The following is a 22,480-nucleotide window of genomic DNA, read 5'->3' as shown; positions in this document are numbered from 1 at the left end:
TACTACTATAACAATATATGGAAAACAGAAAACATTGATTGGTTATGGGATGAATGTACTGGAAGTTAGCTAAGTTCATTATTGAGTTAAATGCAAAATACTGCTCACTTGTCATTTGAACACTTGTTTAAATATATAACAACTTATCTATATGGTTTTCAGAATTACTATACTACATATATATAATACATACAAATGTATTATATATTTAAGTTTTTGTTATGTGTTCTTTACAACTTTTGAATTAAGAAACTATTTAAATCCTTTTTTAAATGTTTTTTCAGAAACACTTGTAAATATCCATCTTGAAAAATTTCTTTGTTCAATAAAAAATTTAGATAGCTTTAAGTACTGAAAAAAAAGTTGATAACTGAAGTGATATTTTGTATAATGTTTTAATTTTATTGTAGGTATCAAAAAAACACTAGCTGACCTGAAAGTATTGCTCTGCTGACAGAATCATCTCCAGTTCACTATCAATGTCTTCACAGATACAGGCCTTCACATAGCACATAGTAGCTAAATTGCCAAGTGTAATACACATTTCTGGGGCCAGTTCTCCATTGTGTATTTCTCTGAAAATTAATTAAAAAATAATACTAAGTGACATTGTGTTGACTTAGGGGAAGTTTTAAGAACAATAATCAATACTGAAATAAGGAATGAAAGAAATGTTTGTTATTTCCCTTTGTGATTTAAAATAAAATTCACAGAAATTATCTATACAGAATTATCTATCTTATCTACTATTTCCAAATAATTAGAGTTTGAAATGTGTATTTTTGGATCTACTACATATTTTACACTGCACAATCCCTTACCTGAAAACCTCAAGTGATTCCTTGTAGGATTCAATGGCTTTGTCCACATCTCCCGCCATTGAGTGCATCTGGCCAAGCTGGTGAAGTGTGCTCACTAGATCTCCTAGTGTACAAAATTAATGTAAAAATTGTGAATATTTCAAAATGCAACTTATAGTAAAGCAGCATTTTTTTAAAGGACAGGTGCTTTATTTTACTAGTTAATCAAAAGTTTACAAGCATTATATTAAACAAGACCTACCCTGTCTAGTCTGATAGGGAGAGTGTAAAAGGGAAAAAAGGGGTTGAAACATCAGTTCGTTTTAAATAATTGAGTCTATGGTTCATTGTGCTGGTCACATAAGACCTTCACACAAGTTTGTCATGAGCCACAAAAATGTGTAAATGACAGACACATACAGTATATATCAATTGACCAGTAATGAAAGTGTTGTTGTATTTTTTTTCAGTCTTTGAAAATCACTTATTAATTAATACATTGTTATTCTGATCAGAATAATGGTAAACAACTTTAAACATTAAAGTGAAGTAGCCAAAGTTCTAGTGTAAAATTACAATTTGTTCAATTTTTAAAAAGAAAAAAAGTTTGGGGAAATGTGTAAGTTTAGTGAGCAAAGCCAGCATTTATTTTAAAAGAAAAAAAATATGATAATATTTTTAAATAGCTTCATAAAAGGTTCATTTTCCTTTGTTCAAAATTCAGAATCATTTTGTTCACTTTACAAACCTTTGATATCATCTTCTAGTACATCCTGAATGTCTCTTGCTTGCTCTAGATAATGTACAGCATTCTGATATTGCTTCATGCTGATATGAGCATCGGCTGATCTACTCAGCAACTGATTGTGTAAGGCCATGTCTAAATTTTCAGTTGATGTAGTCATGTTGCTGCTTTGACTGGATTCCATTCTTTCAAAGGCTTCACTTTCAGTAGATGAAGATACCTAACATAAAATTTTTTATTATAATTTTTAAAATTTTATTTCTTTTCAGCATGTCTAAAAAAAATTGCATGCGCACTCACAATAGTTATGAATCAAAACTTGGTGAAAATCAAAATAGCTTAAAGCTTGGGATTGACAGAGGTCAAAGAGTAACCAGGAAACAAACTTAATGCCTGGCATACATATAAGGTAATATGTTATTGTACTTGGATGTAGAATTAGCTAAAATAATGATGCCCATAGAAAGTAGAAACTTCATTTGCTCAAAGAGCCAAAGGTTAGTTATATTCAAAACATACATACACACTTATAAATAAATAAAATATCAATAGTGATGAATAAACTGGCATACCTTGTCTCCTATATCCAATGCTTCATTGTAATAAGTTAATGCAGTCTTGTAATCGTATTGTGCAAAGTAACAATCTCCTAGGATTTGAAGGATGCGCATGTGCTGCCGTTTTTCTCCCACCAAGGACTCCTTCATGAAAGCTCTTCCAATTTCCAGAAATTTGATGGCCTTGTGGTGCATATTAAGAACATTGTAAGTATTGCCTAAAATGTACAAATCCTGACAGACCAGCCAGAACCTTTGCTGTGGAAGCTCAGCAACTTTCTCATCATAAAGGTTCCAAAAAGTTTCAAAAGCTCTTGAACACATTGAGACACACTTGTGGTATGCCTTCATTTTATAGTAAGTGATCCCAAGGAGAGAGAGCACCAGACTGTGCAGGAATGTATACATGTTCAGGCCATGAGCATGCTTGACCATATGAAGAGCTAATTCAAATACATGAGATGCCCGTGGATAGACATGAAGCATAAATGTGGACACACCTAGCATAGTTAAAACATGGGCGTTTTCTAACACTGACTCTTTCCCATGAAAACCTGATGTTCGATGAAGTTTTAGGGATTTTTCATACCAGTCTAAAGCCTCTGTGTACTGCCTTTGTACAAAATGGCAGTCTCCCAGTTTTCTCATAGCCATAGCAACCACATGCTTCTGAGATGTTTCATTATTTTCTAGCACCCTGAGAGCTTCAGAATAGCAGGAAACAGCTTCCGTGATTCTCTTTTTTAGATCTATCTCTTCAGGAGTCTCTTCGGTGGTCCTTTCTGGTGTTGAATTACCAGTATGCTCTTCATCTGAGGCATCCCTCTCAAAGAACTCACAGATGGCAGCAATAACTTTGTCATATAAAGCTTCATCATGAAGGTCATCTGCATATGCATTTCCTAGGTCAATGAGAACCAGAGCCACTTCACGATGATGTTCAACATCTTGAAGATCTCTATAAATTTTCAAAGCCTTTTCTAAATTTCTCATCCCATTAAACCTGTTACCCTGACGAAAGCAAAGCAGACCAGTACTTTGTAAAAGAAGAGCACTGAATCGGAGCAGCTTGACAGTTCCATCCTGGATCTCTTCAACAATCTGAAGAATTTCTTCACAAAGATTCTCAGCCTCTGAGTAGCTCTCAGCTTGAATGAGTTTGTGTGCCACAAGCTGTAGAGCTTTAGCTATGGTCAGTTTTAAACAGTTTTCTTTTAATGGGCTGAACTTTTCTTTCTCTTTCTTTTTTTTCTTTTTTTGAACTTCCACAGGTTCAATTATTATTGTTGTTTCAGTTTGGCTACTTTCATCTTCTTCTGTCTCTTTATCTTGGTGGGAGAGAAGTGCCTCATCAGTACTGTACTCAGAGCAGATTTCCAGAACTGTCTGAACAATGTAATCTTTACGCTTCTCTAAGAAGAACTCCCAGCCACTTGTGTCTACATCACTAGAAGCCAATTCATACATCAGAGAATATTCCTTAACAATGGAATCAGTTCTAGACTTCTCATTGATTGCCTCTAAATCATAAGTTTCCTCAGTGAAAACTTCCTCTTCTTCATCCTCACCTTTCTTGATAGCAAGAACTTCTTTGGCTAGATCTAGATCAGTTTCTTCTGAGATTGTAGAAATTTTATCTATTTTTGGATCTGATGGGGATTGGGAAGAGTCTTCAATTTCTTTAAAAGTTGTAATTTCATTAATAATTTCTTTCACATTCTTGTTTTCCAGCCTCAAGTGACAGTAGTTCTGGATTCTTTTAAACCAATTCACATTGCCACTAGGGGCATGGCCATAGCCTTTCAGCAGAGGTTCATGAAGACTTTCAATACTAAATGCATGATTCATGAATCCAGACTGGTAAGGTCTCAGCCCAGAGGCTACCAGAGATGATCCTGTGAGAGGGTAGCGTGACCTTGGTGTTAAAGGTGTTCTGGAGTGCAGTAAGTTAGAGAAATGATTGGGGTCTACAAGCCTCCAATCTTCCTTAAACCAGTTAAATAATGTCCTCCCCAAGACATCCAACAGATTCTGTGACCTAGAATCTGCAAACTTACACTGTGTTGTGTACCATTCAATGCTTTGATTGTCTGTCTCATCATGGAGCTCAATATTGCACATATCAACAACTTCACTCAACAAAGAGGAGGCATGGACACATAGCCAGAACCACTCCAATGGACTCTGCCTGAAAGCCCTGCTCTTGCGAGTGCAGACTTCAGCTAGGCCCAAGTATGCCTCCACAAGTGCCCTGGTATTGTCTTCAGCCTTTTCTTGCAGAAGTGTGGTGGCTCTGAGAAATTGTTGCTCTGCTTCATTCAGCCTCAGCTCTTCCAGACTTTCTTTAGCCTTGTTCAATAATGTCTCTCCATCCAAATCTTCATCAGCTTCACTCTCACCATCTGTACTCTAGAAACATAAACAAATTCATTGGTAAATTTATTGTAGTAGGGGAACAATCCTATATTCTTTTTTTTTTTTAACATGCTATTTTAACAATTATTTGTAAATAGCAGATTGAAAAACATTTTATTTTCAGTATGTATCCTGTAATTTTATTTCATTATTTTTTTCTAGTAAGATTTCACTATTTTAAACTGATTTAAAAATTGCTTTAACTATTCACATTAGAATAATTGAATGAGTAGTATCAGTGTAAAAAAAACAAAACTGTCGAGCTCCCATCAGTTCTGCCTGCTCAAAACAGTTGAACTAAATCATGTCTAGTTTTTATTTATTTATTTCTGTAAGCAACAAAATATACATTTTTAAACATATTATTTGAGATTTTTGTTTTCACATTCCATTTAAAAACAAATTGTATTGTTTAAACAGCTGCTGCTTTAACCTATTGATCTGGAGATTAGGTAAATGAAATACTTTAATCTATGATTGAAAGAATAGCTAAGAATAACTAAGTCAAGTTTTCTTGAAATGTTCTTAATCAAATTAACATTATATTGGCTGGATTGCATTTTGTCAGGTTTCCTTTAAATTTCTTAATTTTATTTTGTAAAAGGTATCTTAAGAATTTAATTCTTTAAATGAATGTTACATTTCTCTTTTGATTATTAGGGCAGTTATAAAGAAAAAAAAAGGTGGTCATTCATTCAATCTTTTTGTATACTAGTGGTGTCCAGAAGCAAATGTGCAGATAGTTTTCTCTTCTGGACAACTGATAAAATTATGTGACACTAGAGTGGAAGAAATGTTGAATATATTATGCTTTGGAGTTGGAAATTGTGCCACTGGTGGCGACTAAACAGACTGGAGCAAATAATAATAGTGCAGTGCAGGCCTGTATTGGGAGTTATGAGGCACTATACCAAAAAGCAATTGTTTTTCTCAGGACACTAGAGAAGATAAAGAACTTCCTGTCCTAAAGCATATTGGAGTTCCTGTCAAGTCAAAAGACAGGTTTTGCTGCCTTAAGAATGTTAGGCAGGAAAAAATATAAAAAAACTAAACAAGTTTAGATTAACCAAAAAAGTCATTGAAAAACCTTCATAAGTAGATATCCAAATCTATGATATACAAACCATCAATAAACACAATCCCAACTTCCTCTAAAAAAATGTATCCTTATGCATGATTCCCTACAATCTCACATGCAAGGATTGAGGTTAGGCTTGTAAACTGTCTGAATAAGGACAGTGCAGACATTGCAAGATTTAGAGGGATTGTTGGTATTTTAGCTATGATCTGCTTGGTAAGAAATACAGGTAAAAGGCAGGTTTCAACATTTTCAGCACAAATATCAGAAGTTATGAAGTACAAACTATCAACAATCAAAATCCTACATCACTCTTTACAAGATAGATGTATGTTTGGAAAATGTATTACAGACATGATTGTATTGTTGGGCCGGCTGAAGTTATTATTATTATTATTACAAAGTTAATATTTACAAGTATTCAATGACTGTTATGTAAAGATATGGTTCAGAGTAAGTCACTGTACTAAAATGTTCTGGTTCAGGGGCAGAGTGGGTGTCGAAATCGGCCCTGGCATTACCATACGATTTCAAACCTGTTTACATATGATATGCGTAAAACTGAACAAATGTATTATTAAATAATCACTTTTTTGATGGCTGAATTATGAACAAAGTGATTGCTAAATGGCAAATCCCTCATTCTTGGCCTCTGGAAAAATTCTTTTTATATGGTTATGTGGTGAAATAGGATTTAATATAGTGTTTGTAGATTTTAGAGATGTAAATATAACAAAGGGATCAGGTCCCTTTTTGGGGGATGCTAAAAAAAAAAAAGAACTTCATGAAATTTATTCTTTTCTATTGAATAAGAAATATGAAAATCCAAAATATCTGAAGGAAAAGCTAAATATTTACATTAGCATCCATTCTGTTAGAGTCACTGTAATCTTCTATCCAAGGTCCATCTTGATATGTTTTCTCCTGGCCATGTTGAGACACACCCCTGTATTCATCAAGTTTACTAAATCTGTTTCCTGTTGAACAGAAAGAAGATAAAAGCTTTTCAAATTGTATTTAAAATAAAACTCAAACACAGTAGATGATGAGTTTTGAGAATCTCATATTCATTGGTATATATATTTAAATAACCAATCTAAAATGCTTGCATTTAACTACACACTAAGCAAAACCATAGTTTTGTTTTGTTTTTTGTTCAGTGACTCTCACATTCTTATTGAACAAATGTCCATGCTGGAAAGTAAGAAAGGAAAAAGTTGTGTCTATTTGTTATTTTAGCTCTGGTTCTGAGTGTATTAAACAAAAATATGTTCTCAAGATCTAAAATTTAAAGATACAATAAAAACATACAGGAGGCTGTTTTCTTTATAGCCAACAATTTCAACAACAACACACACACACAAAAGTGGCTAATAAATAAAGCTTAAATGTACTTGCAAAGCAGATTGTAAACAAAGATTATTGTTCATAAAATAAAATAAAAATGTTGTGAAAAGATGAACTAAAGATTACATGAACATAATAGGAATGAGAGGTAGAAAAGCATTCCATGGCACATTTTCCAACTCCAGGAAATCAAAAAACACACTCAAGGTTTCTTCCACTGAAATGTCACCGATTTTTATCAGTAGTCCAGAAGAGAAAACTATCAGCTGACTATGAAGTTGATGCTCTCACAGACTGGATTGGTTGTCAATAGCAACACAGAAATGTGCTTTTTAGAGGCAATAGAAGAAACTTTTGTATTCACTCATTTCCATAGTTTACTATAGTAGTGAGGAACTGTAAGGTTAGTTTGTAACTTTAAACTGTTTGAATCAAACTTTAAGAGAAACATTCGTTATATGAAAGCCTACCTAGATAAAGCCATTCTTAATAAAGGACATGAACACAAAACCTTCGGCTCTAGCTATATATAAATGTTACAAAACATAAGGTCTACTAAAAAAAAACTGTATAATGTGCACCCATAAATGAGACTAGCCTTCATACAACTATCTCATTGTTCAGCTGTACACAGGTAAAGTGGACTGCGTGCAAGGTGCGCCCATTGCACTCATCGATCAATGTTACAAATAAACAAAACAGCTTTCACCTAATCTCCTCAACAAACACACATGTGTACAATTTTTGAGCAAAAGTCCGATGAAACTGGAAAATGACGGAATATATAAGAAGTAAGAAGACTCAACACTAAGTTGAAAATGAGATTTTAAAAATCACGGAACAAATTCTGCACTCTACATATATCAGCACAGATCACTCAGTTTCCTAAAAACTTTTTTATTTTAACAAACTGGGTACCGGGTATTTTAAAGTTTAACGAAAACACAGACCTAGACAGAGAATGCCATTATATATATATACTAGCCATATGTTACCCGCGGCCCGCGGGTCTTAATTTGCGTATCACTGTCGATATAGTCATTGAGAGTGTTTTGGAATTAAACGAAATAATAATGTAATAAGTAAAGCGAATGTGTGAATGAAGCTATCAAATCAAAATAGCTAATAGGCTTAAATCCATTTTTTTTTCAAATGTTTTGTAAAATGTTTTACATGTTTCGGATGTTCCTTCAGAGTTGAAGATAGTTTACTTCCTAGTCCAAACCTCCCACAGGACGATGGGGGATGGGAGCGGGCAGGATTTGAAACTTCGACAGACGATAAATCCGAACAACAATCCAGCGCGCAAACCGCACGACCAGGCAGCCTTCCAAATTAAAACATTTGCTTGTAGGCCTACATATATTTGATTAAAATTTGAGATGAATAGACTAAATTTTGTATGTTCATGTGTATAAAGTATAAAGTAGATCTTGAGGTAGACATAGATCTAAATCTACACTAATCTAGAGTTAAAAATTGGCTTTTATAGAGTTCATTCTGTGCTGCGCATGCGTGAACTTTTTTTCATGAATGAATATAGGCCTATCTCAACACGGCTACGCAGCTTTAGCGAACAGCGAACGAATGTATTAAAAATGCTTTAGAAAAACAAATTTGAATGTTAATTTGATTAAAATATCAAATGAATGGACAATAATTAGTATGTTTATGTGTTAAAGCATAAAACTATCTTTGCGAAAAGAAGTTTTATCATCTTAGAGTTCAATAAGAGTTTTAGACCTAGGCCTAGGAATAGACTCGGTAGAGAGATGTGTTAATGTGTAACCATTTGGTAATAGTAATGTCTAATGAAAGAATGTTCGCCAGGAAATTTGTAGTCACAGATATCAGGAACTAATTTATGTAAAAAATGCTTTTGAATAATATAGTGGATTGGATTTAGATGTATGTTTGTTAAACGTAGCTAATGATCTTTTCACGTTATTTCTCTTTCGCTACGAAAATAAAATTAGTTTTGCGAAAATGGGTTTACCCGAAGTCTTATCTATTAAAAACAAAAAGAACGATAGCTTTGTTAAATGAATGGGATTATAAAGTGAACAATTAAACGAAATAATTTTTAGTACGCGATTCATGAATGAATATAGATCTAGGCCTATCTCAACTCGGCTTTGCAGCCTTCATATGTGAATGTAGCTTTAGAAAACCAAATTTGAATGTTTATTTGATCAAAATATGAAATGAATGGACTTTAATTAATATGTTTATGTGTTAAAGTATAAAACTATCTGTGCAAAGAGAAGTTTTATCATCTTAGAGTTGAATTAGAGTTTTAGATCTAGGGATGGGATTATAAAGTAAACAATTAAACGAATTAATTTTTAGTACGCGATTCATTACGGTATTGTCTAATGAAAGAATGTTCGTCAGGAAATCTGTAGTCACAGATATCAGGAACTAATTTATGTAAAAAATGCTTTTGAAACACAAAATTGAAGGTTAATTTTATTATATAATGAAATCAATGGATCTTCTTTTGTATTTTCATGTGTCAAAGTAAAAAACTATCTGCGCAAAGTGTATTTCTTAAAATTAGATCTAGGTCTAAATCCTTTCTATCTTTTCTTATGTCAACATTGTAGACATGGCCTAGATCCATAAAATACTATAGCTGTAATAGAGTCGGACAACTTTATTTTTTTTGAGGGTCTTAAGTTTGTTTTAGGGCTACAATACATACACTACGGTCTAAGTTGGTACCCAAGGAACATTCCTGCCTAGTTTTATCAAGATTGGTCAAGCGGTTTTGATGTCTATAAGTAACATACATACATACCCCTCACATTCTACTTTATAATATAGATATATATTTTTAAGTTAATTTTCACATCCTTTGTTTTGTCCCTCACCCTGTCCCCATTTAATCCTCTGGTTTGTTAGGTTAGATCTCTACTAAATCTCTACTCGATCTCTATTAGATCTCAACTAGATCTCTACTAGATCTCAACTAGACCTCTACTAGATCTCAACTAGATCTCTAGGCTACTAGATCTCAACTAGACCTCTACTAGATCTCAACTAGATCTCTAGACTACTAGATCTCAACTAGATCTCAACTAGACCTCTACTAGATCTCTACTAGATCTCAACTAGATCTCTACTAGATCTCAACTAGACCTCAACTAGATCTCTACTAGATCTCAACTAGACCTCTACTAGATCTCTACTAGATCTCAACTAGACCTCAACTAGATCTCTACTAGATCTCAACTAGACCTCTACTAGATCTCACTAGATCTCAACTAGACCTCTAGGCTACTAGATCTCAACTAGATCTCTAGGCTACTAGATCTCTAGGCTACGTACTAGATCTCAACTAGATCTCTAGGCAACTAGATCTCTAGGCTACTAGATCTCAGCTAGATCTCTAGGCTACTAGATCTCAACTAGACCTCTACTAGACCTCAACTAGATCTCAACTTTTCCCATGAGGCTTTAGTTTTGTTCCATCACAAACACTTTTTGTTCCTTCTCTAATGAAAGGTCAACATGTTTTTGTGTCAACTAGCCTGAATATCAGACTGAGGGGATGAAAAAGCCTTTACATTCCGAGGGTCACTTTAGTATTAGTTCATTGGATTTTATTAATATTAATATTATTTGAGACTAAGGGATTCAAAATAAAAATGTTTTTGTATTTGAAAAATACGGCTTTATGCAATAGCCCACTGCTATGATTATAAAGCATTACATTTAAGCGATAGCACACCATGGGTGTAATTCTTGTTAAATGTAATTATTCCCATTCTGATACTTTTTTTTTTAGTAGCCGGGAAATAATTCTCTAACAGCTTTGTGGAGCCTGTCCGTCTGCCACATTTAGATATAAAAACTAAAGCGCAAAGGAAAATCCGATTTGACTATTTTCTGTGGTCTACTTTTTAAAAAAGAAAAAAAAAGAAAAGTCAACTTTTGGTCTTCTGTGCGTGAATCCTTTTGTTTCAAGCAATTAATTAAGCAAACCATTTTTTCACGCAGGCATCATTATTTAAGTCATGTAAAGTAACTTAGAGACACTTCAAGACAAAAAACTGAAAAGTAAATTAGCACAAAATCATTAACAATGAACGTTAACTAACAAATTAAAAAAAAAAACTAATAAAATACTGATACAAAAACAAGGTTACAAAAGACAGTTTGTGTGGAAACACAAACTCAAAATCGGCCCCCGAAGTGGTCCACCCAGGCAGGCTTCAATATTTTCAGAAAGAATATCCAAATGAAATTATATCAAAGACAAATGAGAGATAAGAATGGAGAAAGAAGGTTAACAGATCTTGTGTAGTGCTCCAACGATCCCGCAGATCAAAGGATAGGTGAAAGTGAATGTAAAGTTAGATGTGAACCTGGCCTAACTAGTTCCCCTTTCAGACCCTGTGGTCTATAGGGCAGATGATGTAAAGTTCATCAGTTTTTGTGGCCTACAGTTAACGAGGGTGTCATGTAGCCAGCACAATGACCAACCGCCTTTACATTTCCCCAACTAATGTCAGGTACCCATTAGAGATAAGATAGTATATACTCTTTAAATTGTAATCTGATGAATACACTGGCGATATTCCGAAGGGAAAGACATGCTGCAGTGTCCCTGGCATGCTATGGGCATGCCTTATAGTGACGCCAGGGTGAAAACGATGAGGCCAAATGGGAAGCGAAACAAGACTTCCATGGGAGTGCCTATGGGAGTGCGACAATGCGGGGTTGAAAAGAGCTCCCACAGCCTTGTCCAGGCGCTGTTTCTCAAGAGATCGTTTCAGCGTGTCCTAGCCTGGTATAGAATAGGAAAATGGCAGTGGTTTCCGGTGTACACAACCTTCGGCTGCGTCTCTAGTCCGCGAGCTTGGAGTGACCGTTTCACTGGAAATGACAGCGTCAAAATAGACACTCGTAAGACCTTCTGCCAGACAGAAGACACGTTTCAATCAGGCCGGTGAGAGGGAGCTCTTGTTGACCTAGAGCTTCAAGAGCCTATGGCTCAACTCTGTCTGGCAGTTTCAAACTGCTGCAGTGTTGTTGTTTTTTCCATTTCATTAACTTAATGATTCTTTTAGTACTATCCTCTTGTGTTATTATTTTAGTTACATCCAACATCCTATTATCTTGTGTTGTGTTATGGTTATGTAACCTACTAATTTGTTATGTAACCTACTAATTTGACCTGTGTGTGCAGAAAAAAAAGAGCTTCTTTTGTTGCAAATGGAAACACTCCTCTCTTGGCGTTTGTATCTATGTTTTTGTGTGATTGGGGGGGGGGCGTATTTATTTGTTTCTTTTTTAGCATAAACACACAATGTATCTAGACAGAACACACACATCTAGACAAGAACAATAATTCCCCAGGTACTGTAGTCTGTTTAACGTTCTGGGTCAAAGTTAATTTATCTACCTTGTTATATCAAAAAGAAACAAGAGAAACAGAAAAAAACAAATCAATACTGCTGACTTTAGGCGCGCTGATACAGAGGTCTACTTTTCAAACCCGAGACACCAGCGAAGAGAAAGGTAAACGAAGTGTGCTGAGATCAAGATGTACGTCACCACTGTAGACCCACTCAGATCTTACTGTACCAACATATCAAGTTGTGTGTTATCAAAACTATAAACAAACTGATTGCTAGACTCAAACTAAAATAACTAATACAGAAATAGTCAGTTGATATCTGGGTAGTGTTTGTTCTGTGGGCCTATAGGCCTATTTGTCAGCCAATAAGTGGCCCGAATAGTCAGGCCAAAAAAACAACCCTGCTCTTATACTGCCATGGCTTTGTGAAGAATCTTAGCTCCGTATACAAATCACAGATTCAGGATCATTTTATTTCTAGATCTATTATTTTTATAGAAAAGTCAGTTCGAATTTTTTTAGCTTGAGGAAACAAGTAGTTTCATTGCCTTTTATTTAAAGTACATGTTCTTCTTCATTCCCCTCCCTTAACTCCTCATGAGCCTTTTAGTTCAATAGGCTCGCGTGTTAATGGCAGTAATTCTATCTTGATTTAGACATAAACAAAAGCTAACAAACTGAAGTCTAGCTCTATATATCAATATAAAAGAATATAGTTCTCAACGTCACACAATTAGAAGTTTTGAGGGAATTCAGACGTATTTCTTACAACGTTCAACTAGGCCTCTACTACTGACCTGCACTTTCTTTTGAGAAGAGGATTATTTACGACCACAGTTGAGAAAATAATCCTAACGTCTATTTCTAGCCAGTGATATCATACTCAACAAGTCAACAAAAAAAAGATACTTCTACATATAATAGTCATTTATTATCATTTGAGATTTGTGTTTTTTCTGGAGCACAGGATTTCTGTCCTAAGTGGTCACACAGCGTCTAAATTTCTTCCAGATAAAAGATAACTGTCCGAAGTCTGCAACTTTAGCCCGTGGGGAGATTTAGATGAGCATACGCAAAGAAAGTGATCAATGTTTTGTCCGGGGGGGGGGGTCCTCGTATTCAGTCAGCAGAATGCTAGGGAGGTGCCCAGTGAATGATTCAAAGTAATTTGTTGGCCTGTCAAGGTGATAGTGATGATGTTTGTTTTGTGACATCAAAGTCTCGGCTGAAATAGCGCGGAAATAAAAACAGAACGAAAGTAGAAAGGTTTCAAAGTAGGAAGGTTTCAAAGTAGAAAGGTTTCAAAGTAGGAAGGTTTCAAAGTAGAAAGGTTTCAAAGTAGGAAGGTTTCAAAGTAGAAAGGTTTCAAAGTAGGAAGGTTTCAAAGTAGGAAGGTTTCAAAGTAGAAAGGTTTCAAAGTAGGAAGGTTTCAAAGTAGAAAGGTTTCAAAGTAGAAAGGTTTCAAAGTAGGAAGGTTTCAAAGTAGAAAGGTTTCAAAGTAGAAAGGTTTCAAAGTAGAAAGGTTTCAAAGTAGGAAGGTTTCAAAGTAGAAAGGTTTCAAAGTAGAAAGGTTTCAAAGTAGGAAGGTTTCAAAGTAGAAAGGTTTCAAAGTAGAAAGGTTTCAAAGTAGGAAGGTTTCAAAGTAGAAAGGTTTCAAAGTAGGAAGGTTTCAAAGTAGAAAGGTTTCAAAGTAGGAAGGTTTCAAAGTAGAAAGGTTTCAAAGTAGGAAGGTTTCAAAGTAGAAAGGTTTCAAAGTAGGAAGGTTTCAAAGTAGGAAGGTTTCAAAGTAGAAAGGTTTCAAAGTAGAAAGGTTTCAAAGTAGGAAGGTTTCAAAGTAGGAAGGTTTCAAAGTAGAAAGGTTTCAAAGTAGGAAGGTTGCAAAGTAGAAAGGTTTCAAAGTAGAAAGGTTTCAAAGTAGGAAGGTTTCAAAGTAGGAAGGTTTCAAAGTAGAAAGGTTTCAAAGTAGGAAGGTTGCAAAGTAGAAAGGTTTCAAAGTGGAAAGGTTTCAAAGTGGAAAGGTTTCAAAGTAGGAAGGTTTCAAAGTGGAAGGGTTTCAAAGTGGAAGGGTTTCAAAGTGGAAAGGTTTCAAAGTAGGAAGGTTTCAAAGTAGGAAGGTTTCAAAGTGGAAAGGTTTCAAAGTAGGAAGGTTTCAAAGTAGGATGGTTTCAGAGTGAAAGAAGAATGATAGAGAGGAATAACGTGAGTTGTCATGAAGGCAAAAAACTTGTAGAATCTAGCTGTAAAACACTGCGAGATAAACTCGTTACGTAGTCATAAAAGCCAAGTATGTAGATCTAGTGCTGTGTTACATGTCAAGGCAATGAAGAGTAGAGCAAATAAGTGAAGAGAACACAATAGCATTAGCATGGGAAATCTATTTGGTTTACAACTATATACACAACAACAAATTGGACTGATTTCCTAGTAACAGAAGTAGTAGTCGTCACAAAAACAACAAAAAAATGAATATGCTAATTAGTTCAACGTTTCACGACTATTTTAATAGAGCCAAAGTAGTGCGCACTGAAAAGGCTAATTACAACTAAAAAGTAGATCTACTTAATAATGCAATTTTAAATTAGTAGAACTACTTTGACATAACATTCGACGAAATATTAATGTTTTGTGACGATTAACTTTTCAGTGTGTGAAAAAATCCAGTCTAATTACACTTTAGAAAGTTATTATCGCCCGAAGAAAGACAGAATCTATAATGAAGTTAGATCTAGTTGAAAAAAATAAATAAATTTACCTGCGATGTGACCTCTGTATATGTCATAAACATCACTCATAATGAAATCAACGAGGGCTGAGATTTTCAGCAAGGTTTAGATCTATAACAAATAAGCACCATTAAAACTACGAAATTCATTCCATTAAACCAACATATGGTCTGCGTACTAATTTCCAGTGTACCTTTCAGTCCGAGATTTAGTCCTCAACAGAGATTGATAAAACTACCGAACACAGTGGAGTATGAATGTGTGTGACTCGTGTCCTACCACAGACTGTGTCACTATATACCTTCAACCAACACTTGTCCTACTCTACGCTGACACAGTTATTACAACTATGAATATGAATACCCCCACCGCCTCCACAAGTCAATGGCTATGGGGACAATGGAAGTACGCCATTCCCCTCACAAGATGTCAGACCAATTAAATTTGAAAATTTTCGGCGGATGCGCAGTTGGTCTTTTTTTTCTGCATTGTATAATGTTTTATTCTTTCAAGTAGCAACCTTCACCCCAACCCACGACTCCGACCTACACACACAGCCTTCTCTTGTAAACCAGTAAAACCCGATCTCAGGTGAACTAAAGAAGTCTTATATTTACTATGGCCTAGATCTACATTAGGAGTGGAAGCAGATAGAGCAGCGGACATATTGCAAACACTCGAATAATTTCGGCAATATGGAAATGATGAAGACGGGCGATTGTATGGCGTCATTATGAAGCTCACCTCTGTTTGGGCCTAGAAATGGTCGATAGGATTATCAAGTAACTCTATATTTGGACAAATCACACGTGATCTAGTTTGAAACTCACATGAAGATGTGTTTTTAACTTACATTGAATGACAACCTCTTTCAAAAATGTACTCTATTTCTCTGGACGGAACTAAGTAAAATGGGCTTTTGCTTGCTATCATTTGAAATAACATTTTAAAAAATACAAAAAAAAAAAACAACAAACAAACAAAAAAATTATGTCAATTCCAAATCCAGTAGGCTCAAAAGACTTTCCAGCTTTTCTTAGGATTTGCATTTCTATAAAAATATATATCGTATTCTATCGAATCTTAGTCGTTACTAAATGTCAACCGTGTCTTATTCTTTGGAGGTTGAAGATCCGAAAAAAATATGCATTGTAAAGGAAAGTATTGGGTTTCAATTCCAACTTAACAAACATTGACAATGAGGAAAAACGTTTCCATTACGGTGCGTGTCCGTATGTGTAGAAATGAAAATGTAGGTGCAACAATTTTTGTTAAAGCTCTAGGATTACAATGATTCATCATGGCTATCTTACTGTCATTCTAAGATCTGAGATGTCTTGCCTAGAGATCTGAGATTAAATCTTCAGAACTCGGCTGAATGAAAAGCTAGTAGGAAAAGAAAGTGGAAACTGTTCATGTGAATTGAATTCTAAAGTCAAACCTGTGTATGTGCTATTGTTCATTACTTTGAATTACATTTTGCTTTTTTGTTTGTTTGCAGGAAACTATGTTATGATTTGTTGAAAGGTACTCTTTTGAAATGTTAACCACAGATCTGTAAGTCGGATTTAAAGCCTATTGTAGAGTTAAAAAAGAAAAGACGAAACAGTAATCGAACAGTTTTTTTCCCAAAAAATAAGCCCTTATCAAAATTGCAATATCTTCTTAGGCTGATTAAACAAACTTGTATGCATCATATACAATATATCAAATGTTGATATTTAAAAGTGGATTTTTTCCTGTTGAGATTCCCACACCTCTCTTTTTTTTTTCTTGTTATTTTAAATGACAATTGAATTTCAGAAATACTGGAACATGTCTTAATGTTTAGTCTTGCTTATAATTCTTTAACGAGCAAACAATTTTGTAAGCCTAAAATAGCAGTTGCAATACGCCTTATCAACCTCTCCATTGGTAAGATGCAAGAAATGTGGTCTCGAAACTTCAATGTTATTATTTGTTGTTGTTTTTTTTTTTTTGTTTTATCTGCTATTTAATAAAGTTTCACTTTCAGACCTCGCGATCTATGGGCAGATGATGTTAAGTTCATCTCTGGCCAACGGTTAACGAGCAGGATGTCAAGTGACCGCCTTTACTTTCCCCAATTAAAGTCCATTAGAGTTGGGTGGACTCAGGGGGCCCTAAAAATACGAAATTCAAAATCCCAGTCTTCATCAAGATTCGAACCCAGGACCCAAAATTCGGAAGTCAACCGCTTAACCACTCAGCCAGCGCGCTCATCTACCATTTAATAGAACCCCACGAGGCTTCAGGCCGTTGTACAATTCTGAACCTCTCTTAAACATAGCCGTCCCTGCTTTCTACTTCATATTCTCCCATAACCAAATGACAGAAAATGACAGAAAATGACGAGCTAACGACATGACACATGATTACAGTTTGTTAAGTTGGCATGTTGGTGTGTTGTTTTCTGTACAGCTGTCTGTCAGGCCATTGAGATGATTGATCGTTTCTATCTATAAATAATATTGAAGAGAAAAAAAGTCTAACCCTAGAACGTCAAAATATTTACAAGTAAAAAAGAATTTCTTCACCGGCCACTCTCAACATTTATGTTTACTTTCTGTTGTGAGCATTTCTTAGGTTGTAATTAAGCATGTTAAACTTGAAAACAAAATAATTCTAGATCTACATCTATATGCTTTGATGATTCTTTTCGTCTCGCGTTTGTGTAGTAACCACCAATGGGAAGAATGGGAAGAAACTCACAATGCATGGCACTTCAAATGATCAAACATATTTATTGACAACTACATGCAACCACATTTGGACGCATGCAATTTCTTCGGAAAGGATTTTCTTTACATTTTTCTTGAAGCTGCACTGACCCCCCCCCCCCCCCCCCAAAAAAAAAAGTATTAAGCATCAAGTGACCACACGTTCAAACTAAAAAGAACATTTGTATACATAATCAAAAGTGGTAAGGGGAACAACTCCCGAGCTAGAGAAATGCAGGCGGTCCTAACACAAAGACAAGCCAAATACAAAAAAAAATCATTCATTTAAAAAAACAAAACAAGCTTATCTAATATGGAAGAACTCCCTCCTTAAAACTATATCTCCCAATTATGTACAAGTTATTTTCCTTATTCAATATCACACAAAATAACTGATTACCAATAATTAATTGACTAATTGAGTGTTTTTATCTATTGATTCATGTCTAGCTAGGTACAATAATGTGAATCTGTATTATATAAGATAAGATAAGATAAGAATAAATACTTGTCTAAAGTATCTACTTGATAGAAGAATGCGTGAGGGTGAAATAGCGTTAACAATTTTTTAAGGGGACTAAGATTTAGTTTCCCTTGTTGCTATTAAACAAAATAATGAATTACCAGTAATTAATTATCTAATTCGTTTCCTTTTTTTTAAATTATTGATTTCTGTCTTGTCTATGTCAATGAATGATTGTGCGAAGTTTCAGCTTGATTCGAGAATGGGTGTGGGAGAAATAACGTGTTCACACTTTTTACCAGACTGACAGAGTGAGTTGATATAAGCTTTGTCAAAATTTGGGGATTTGATTTCTTTCTCATTCCTATTAGATATGTATGTTACGACTATCGTCTAACTTTGTTTAGTGAGGGGAAAAAATAATTGGTTGAGATTTTTTTTAATCAATTAACGCCAGGCCATGTGAAAACTGCACGTTATTGTATATTACAATAATATTTATTGAAAAGATTGTATCATTCACTAGAGTCGATGCTAAGAACAAGTTTAGAAGCACTGCGACGCATGAGTATCCAGAAGACTGATGCTATCAATATAAAGCAATATATATTGCAGTTGACACTTGCTTTCGCCATATTACCCTAGGAGGAAGCAAGAGGGGTGGGGGGCAGTGGTGTCTTGTTGCAGTCTCATTCACTATTTATGAAATATGTTTTACACATACAATCTCGTTATCACAGAGCTCTAGAAACTCGAGATCTATCTTAGTGTGAAACCACGACTCAACACAAAGATCAATTTACAAAGTATGGCACTTTAATGGCTTGAGAGATTGAATGATTTATATTACTATGAATAGCCAGTGAGAAGTAAACCTACTTCAACCCTTAACAGGTACGTGCGTTAGAACAACAAGATTACAATGAAGAACAAAATGAACGAAACGTTTAAACACTAAAGACGTTTTAAGCGTAGACACACGTTAGTCTGTATGGTGCTACGTTTAACAATACTCATCAAAAGTACGAATTGGCAACGTCTCAGAGTAACTGAACAGATGTACATACAGTATTTGTCAGTGCAACATAGGAAATAACCTTTATTTCATCTTTATTTCGGCCATGATTAGTTATCTTGTATGCTCGATAGTGTATAAGTATTGTATTGAAAGAATATTGATAAAATAAACGAAATAGTTGAAACAGAGGTCCCTCGTTGAATCTTAAACTCTCAGGACAAATTTCAGCGCTAGTAGTAAATATTTTACAAAAAGAAACAATGTCAAAGTTTTGTTATGCTAGCATTTGTAGTGTTTTGAATCTCCATCCATCTTCCTGATTTGGGAGTGAATTATTATGTGAATATGGAAAATTAATTTCCTTGGGAATATAAAGTTATTTTCTTAAATATAATTTTACCATAAGATGTATAAAATATATAAAACGTTATGTTGTTTTAATATTGAAAAGTTATACATGTATAAACATAAGGAAACTGACAGAGAGAGAGATAAAGAGAGAGAGAGAGAGATCAAATGTCGCTAGACCAGCCACATACAACAAATTGAGTTGGATCGTTGTCAAGTTATTCCAATAACTGTCGCAGTTATGTGTCACCCGTTAACCATGTCTTAGTGTCCTTACCTAAACATGGCAGACTGCTTTCAGTCATGTCACGTGACAAGCAAGACTATGCCAAGTGACAATAGATGCACGTTCAAACACACACACACACACACACACACCAACGTTTTTACAATACACAGAGCACAAATCTAATCCACATAAAGAACATGTTAAAAAAAAGTCAGTCTGGGTATCAATGGCGGTAAACCCTATTTCCGTTATTTTAAATAGTCCCATTAACCAGTAGCAGCGTATGATTACCAGAGGAATGACCAAAGCAGAGCACCTAATTTTAGCACGCGGGTTTTATGGACGTAACTAGCCAACGTGACCCTACTCAGGGCCAACTTGTATATTGATTCAGAGTTGAGGAAGTCAAGAGTGAAATAGTTTAATATAGATCTATACGAGTCCTTTACTTATATTTAGTCTCAATTGTAGCAACACAAATATATAGGCCTACATAAATAAATAATGACCCTTTCTTTCCAAATAGCCCATGGAGTAGGCAAACAATGAAAGGCCAAGGTGAAATTTAAACCATATTGTAACTATATAGATACTAGCCAACGACCTTCAAGGACCAGTTCACAACTTTTCAAGGGGGGAGGGGAGGAGGGCCCTATTCCCTAACCCGAATTACCAGGGGGGGGGGGGGGGGAGTGCAGTTTTTAGTAGAGCTATTAAGTTGGTTCAATAAATTTGACACCTTACTTTGTTATAAAACTATTTGTCTTACAAAATAGAACAGCAGGGAGAGGTTTTAAATAACTTTCTAAAATTGTGTATTTCAAACAAATTACAATTAGAAATGAGTTATTTTCAAAAGCGAGTCATAAACTCATTTTTACAAGAGAAATATCTGAGATTGGGAAAAATTCGGGAAGAGGTAACAGGGAAAATAAATCTAAGAGCTAAATATGAGAAATAATGTCAAAATTAACACATTTCATAACTGAATTATATTGCACAAAAATGTGACCTTATTGTAATTGTCTTTAAAATTCAAGGACGCTATTGTCTTCTGCTCGACGTCTACGTTACCGCCAAACTCTTTTGGATTATATTGGAGCGGGGAAAGTGTGTGTGTATTTGCTAGAACGAATAGATTTTTTTATCCCTCCTACTTTAAAAAACAATTAGTAATGATTCCTTGGTTTTATAAGAACTTCAAGTTGTAAACCTGCTCCAAATAATGAATTTGAAATGAACGGGGCAATAAAATATCAAAACAGGTTTAAAATATCACTAAATAGTTTAAACTTGTAAATTTATCAACGGATAATTCACACGAAATGTAGGCCTACGCCCCCCGAACTCCTCCTAAAGGTAGGGTCGGTTGAGTCAGAGCCCCTTCCTCTAGTTTGTCAGAGATATATTCTCAGCACACGCCAGATTTTGATCTTACCAATGTTATGTACGGAGCCAAGTAGGTTTCAGTGCATTCGTTGGAAGACTTGAAGTGTCATCGGTTGATCAATAATGTGGAACCAATGCTCTAGTTGACAGAATCTAACAGTCTCTCTAAAGTTAAGCCTGACAGTTTTGTTTCATTCAATTTATGCCTGAATCGTATGAACTAAATGTAATAGCAAAAAGCCATACAATAGACTGAACAAAGTCTAAAACATGATCATCATTGTTGTTATGCATTCAGAGTAGACATTAGCAATGACTGTCGGTTAGTCAGTTATTCAACACATTTTTTAATGGCATGACATGGAGATATATATTTAAATTTTATTTTTGTATAGCGCATTTTAAATACTGTAGCATGGTCCAATCTCTTTTGTGGACGTGTGTATGTGTGTATCTGTGATAATAGTCATTTCAGCAGCAAGCAAGAAACCATTTCATTTCAAGTATCTTGTATCAACAGATTGTTTGACTACTTTTGAGCTAGTTCTTCAATCTGGCCTCCATTCTGTGTTTGTTCGTCACCCCCCCCCCCCACAGCGATACTGCTCTACTTGACTGGACATCTCCACAGCGATGCTGCTCTACTTGACTGGACATCTCCACAGCGATGCTGCTCTACTTGACTGGACATCTCCACAGCGATGCTGCTCTACTTGACTGGACATCTCCACAGCGATGCTGCTCTACTTGACTGGACATCTCCACAGCGATGCTGCTCTACTTGACTGGACATCTCCACAGCGATGCTGCTCTACTTGACTGGACATCTCCACAGCGATGCTGCTCTACTTGACTGGACATCTCCACAGCGATGCTGCTCTACTTGACTGGACATCTCCACAGCGATGCTGCTCTACTTGACTGGACATCTCCACAGCGATGCTGCTCTACTTGACTGGACATCTCCACAGCGATGCTGCTCTACTTGACTGGACATCTCCACAGCGATGCTGCTCTACTTGACTGGACATCTCCACAGCGATGCTGCTCTACTTGACTGGACATCTCCACAGCGATGCTGCTCTACTTGACTGGATATCTCCACAGCGATGCTGCTCTACTTGACTGGACATCTCCACAGCGATACTGCTCTAATTGACTGGACATCTCCACAGCGATTCTGCTCTACTTGGCTGTACATCTACATATAAAAAGAGACATCAACCCTTTCCATTTCTAGTTACCTTCGATTGTAAACTACATAC

General features: G+C 35.4%; 1 protein-coding gene across 6 annotated transcripts in view; it reads right to left on the bottom strand.

The window, feature by feature from the left end:
• LOC106072626 (uncharacterized) overlaps positions 1 to 22,480 on the bottom strand; it is a 34,656-nt gene that overhangs the window by 3,461 nt on the left and 8,715 nt on the right. For 3 of the 6 annotated variants that reach the window (XM_056007322.1, XM_056007330.1, XM_013233040.2), the window contains 5 exons: positions 6,454 to 6,572; positions 2,118 to 4,511; positions 1,549 to 1,765; positions 822 to 924; positions 434 to 575 (listed from right to left, as the gene is read on the bottom strand). In XM_056007322.1, the coding sequence (XP_055863297.1) occupies positions 434 to 575; positions 822 to 924; positions 1,549 to 1,765; positions 2,118 to 4,511; positions 6,454 to 6,572 (2,975 nt within the window). Of the gene's footprint in view, positions 1 to 433; positions 576 to 821; positions 925 to 1,548; positions 1,766 to 2,117; positions 4,512 to 6,453; positions 6,573 to 7,412; positions 7,589 to 15,059; positions 15,555 to 21,264; positions 21,516 to 22,480 lie in introns of those variants that run through there. The other 3 variants (XM_056007344.1, XM_056007324.1, XM_056007338.1) reach the window with 3 other exon arrangements.

Source organism: Biomphalaria glabrata, chromosome 1, assembly GCF_947242115.1.
Source record: "Biomphalaria glabrata chromosome 1, xgBioGlab47.1, whole genome shotgun sequence".
Taxonomy (NCBI): domain Eukaryota; kingdom Metazoa; phylum Mollusca; class Gastropoda; family Planorbidae; genus Biomphalaria; species Biomphalaria glabrata.
This window is presented reverse-complemented; position numbering and strand designations above follow the sequence as displayed.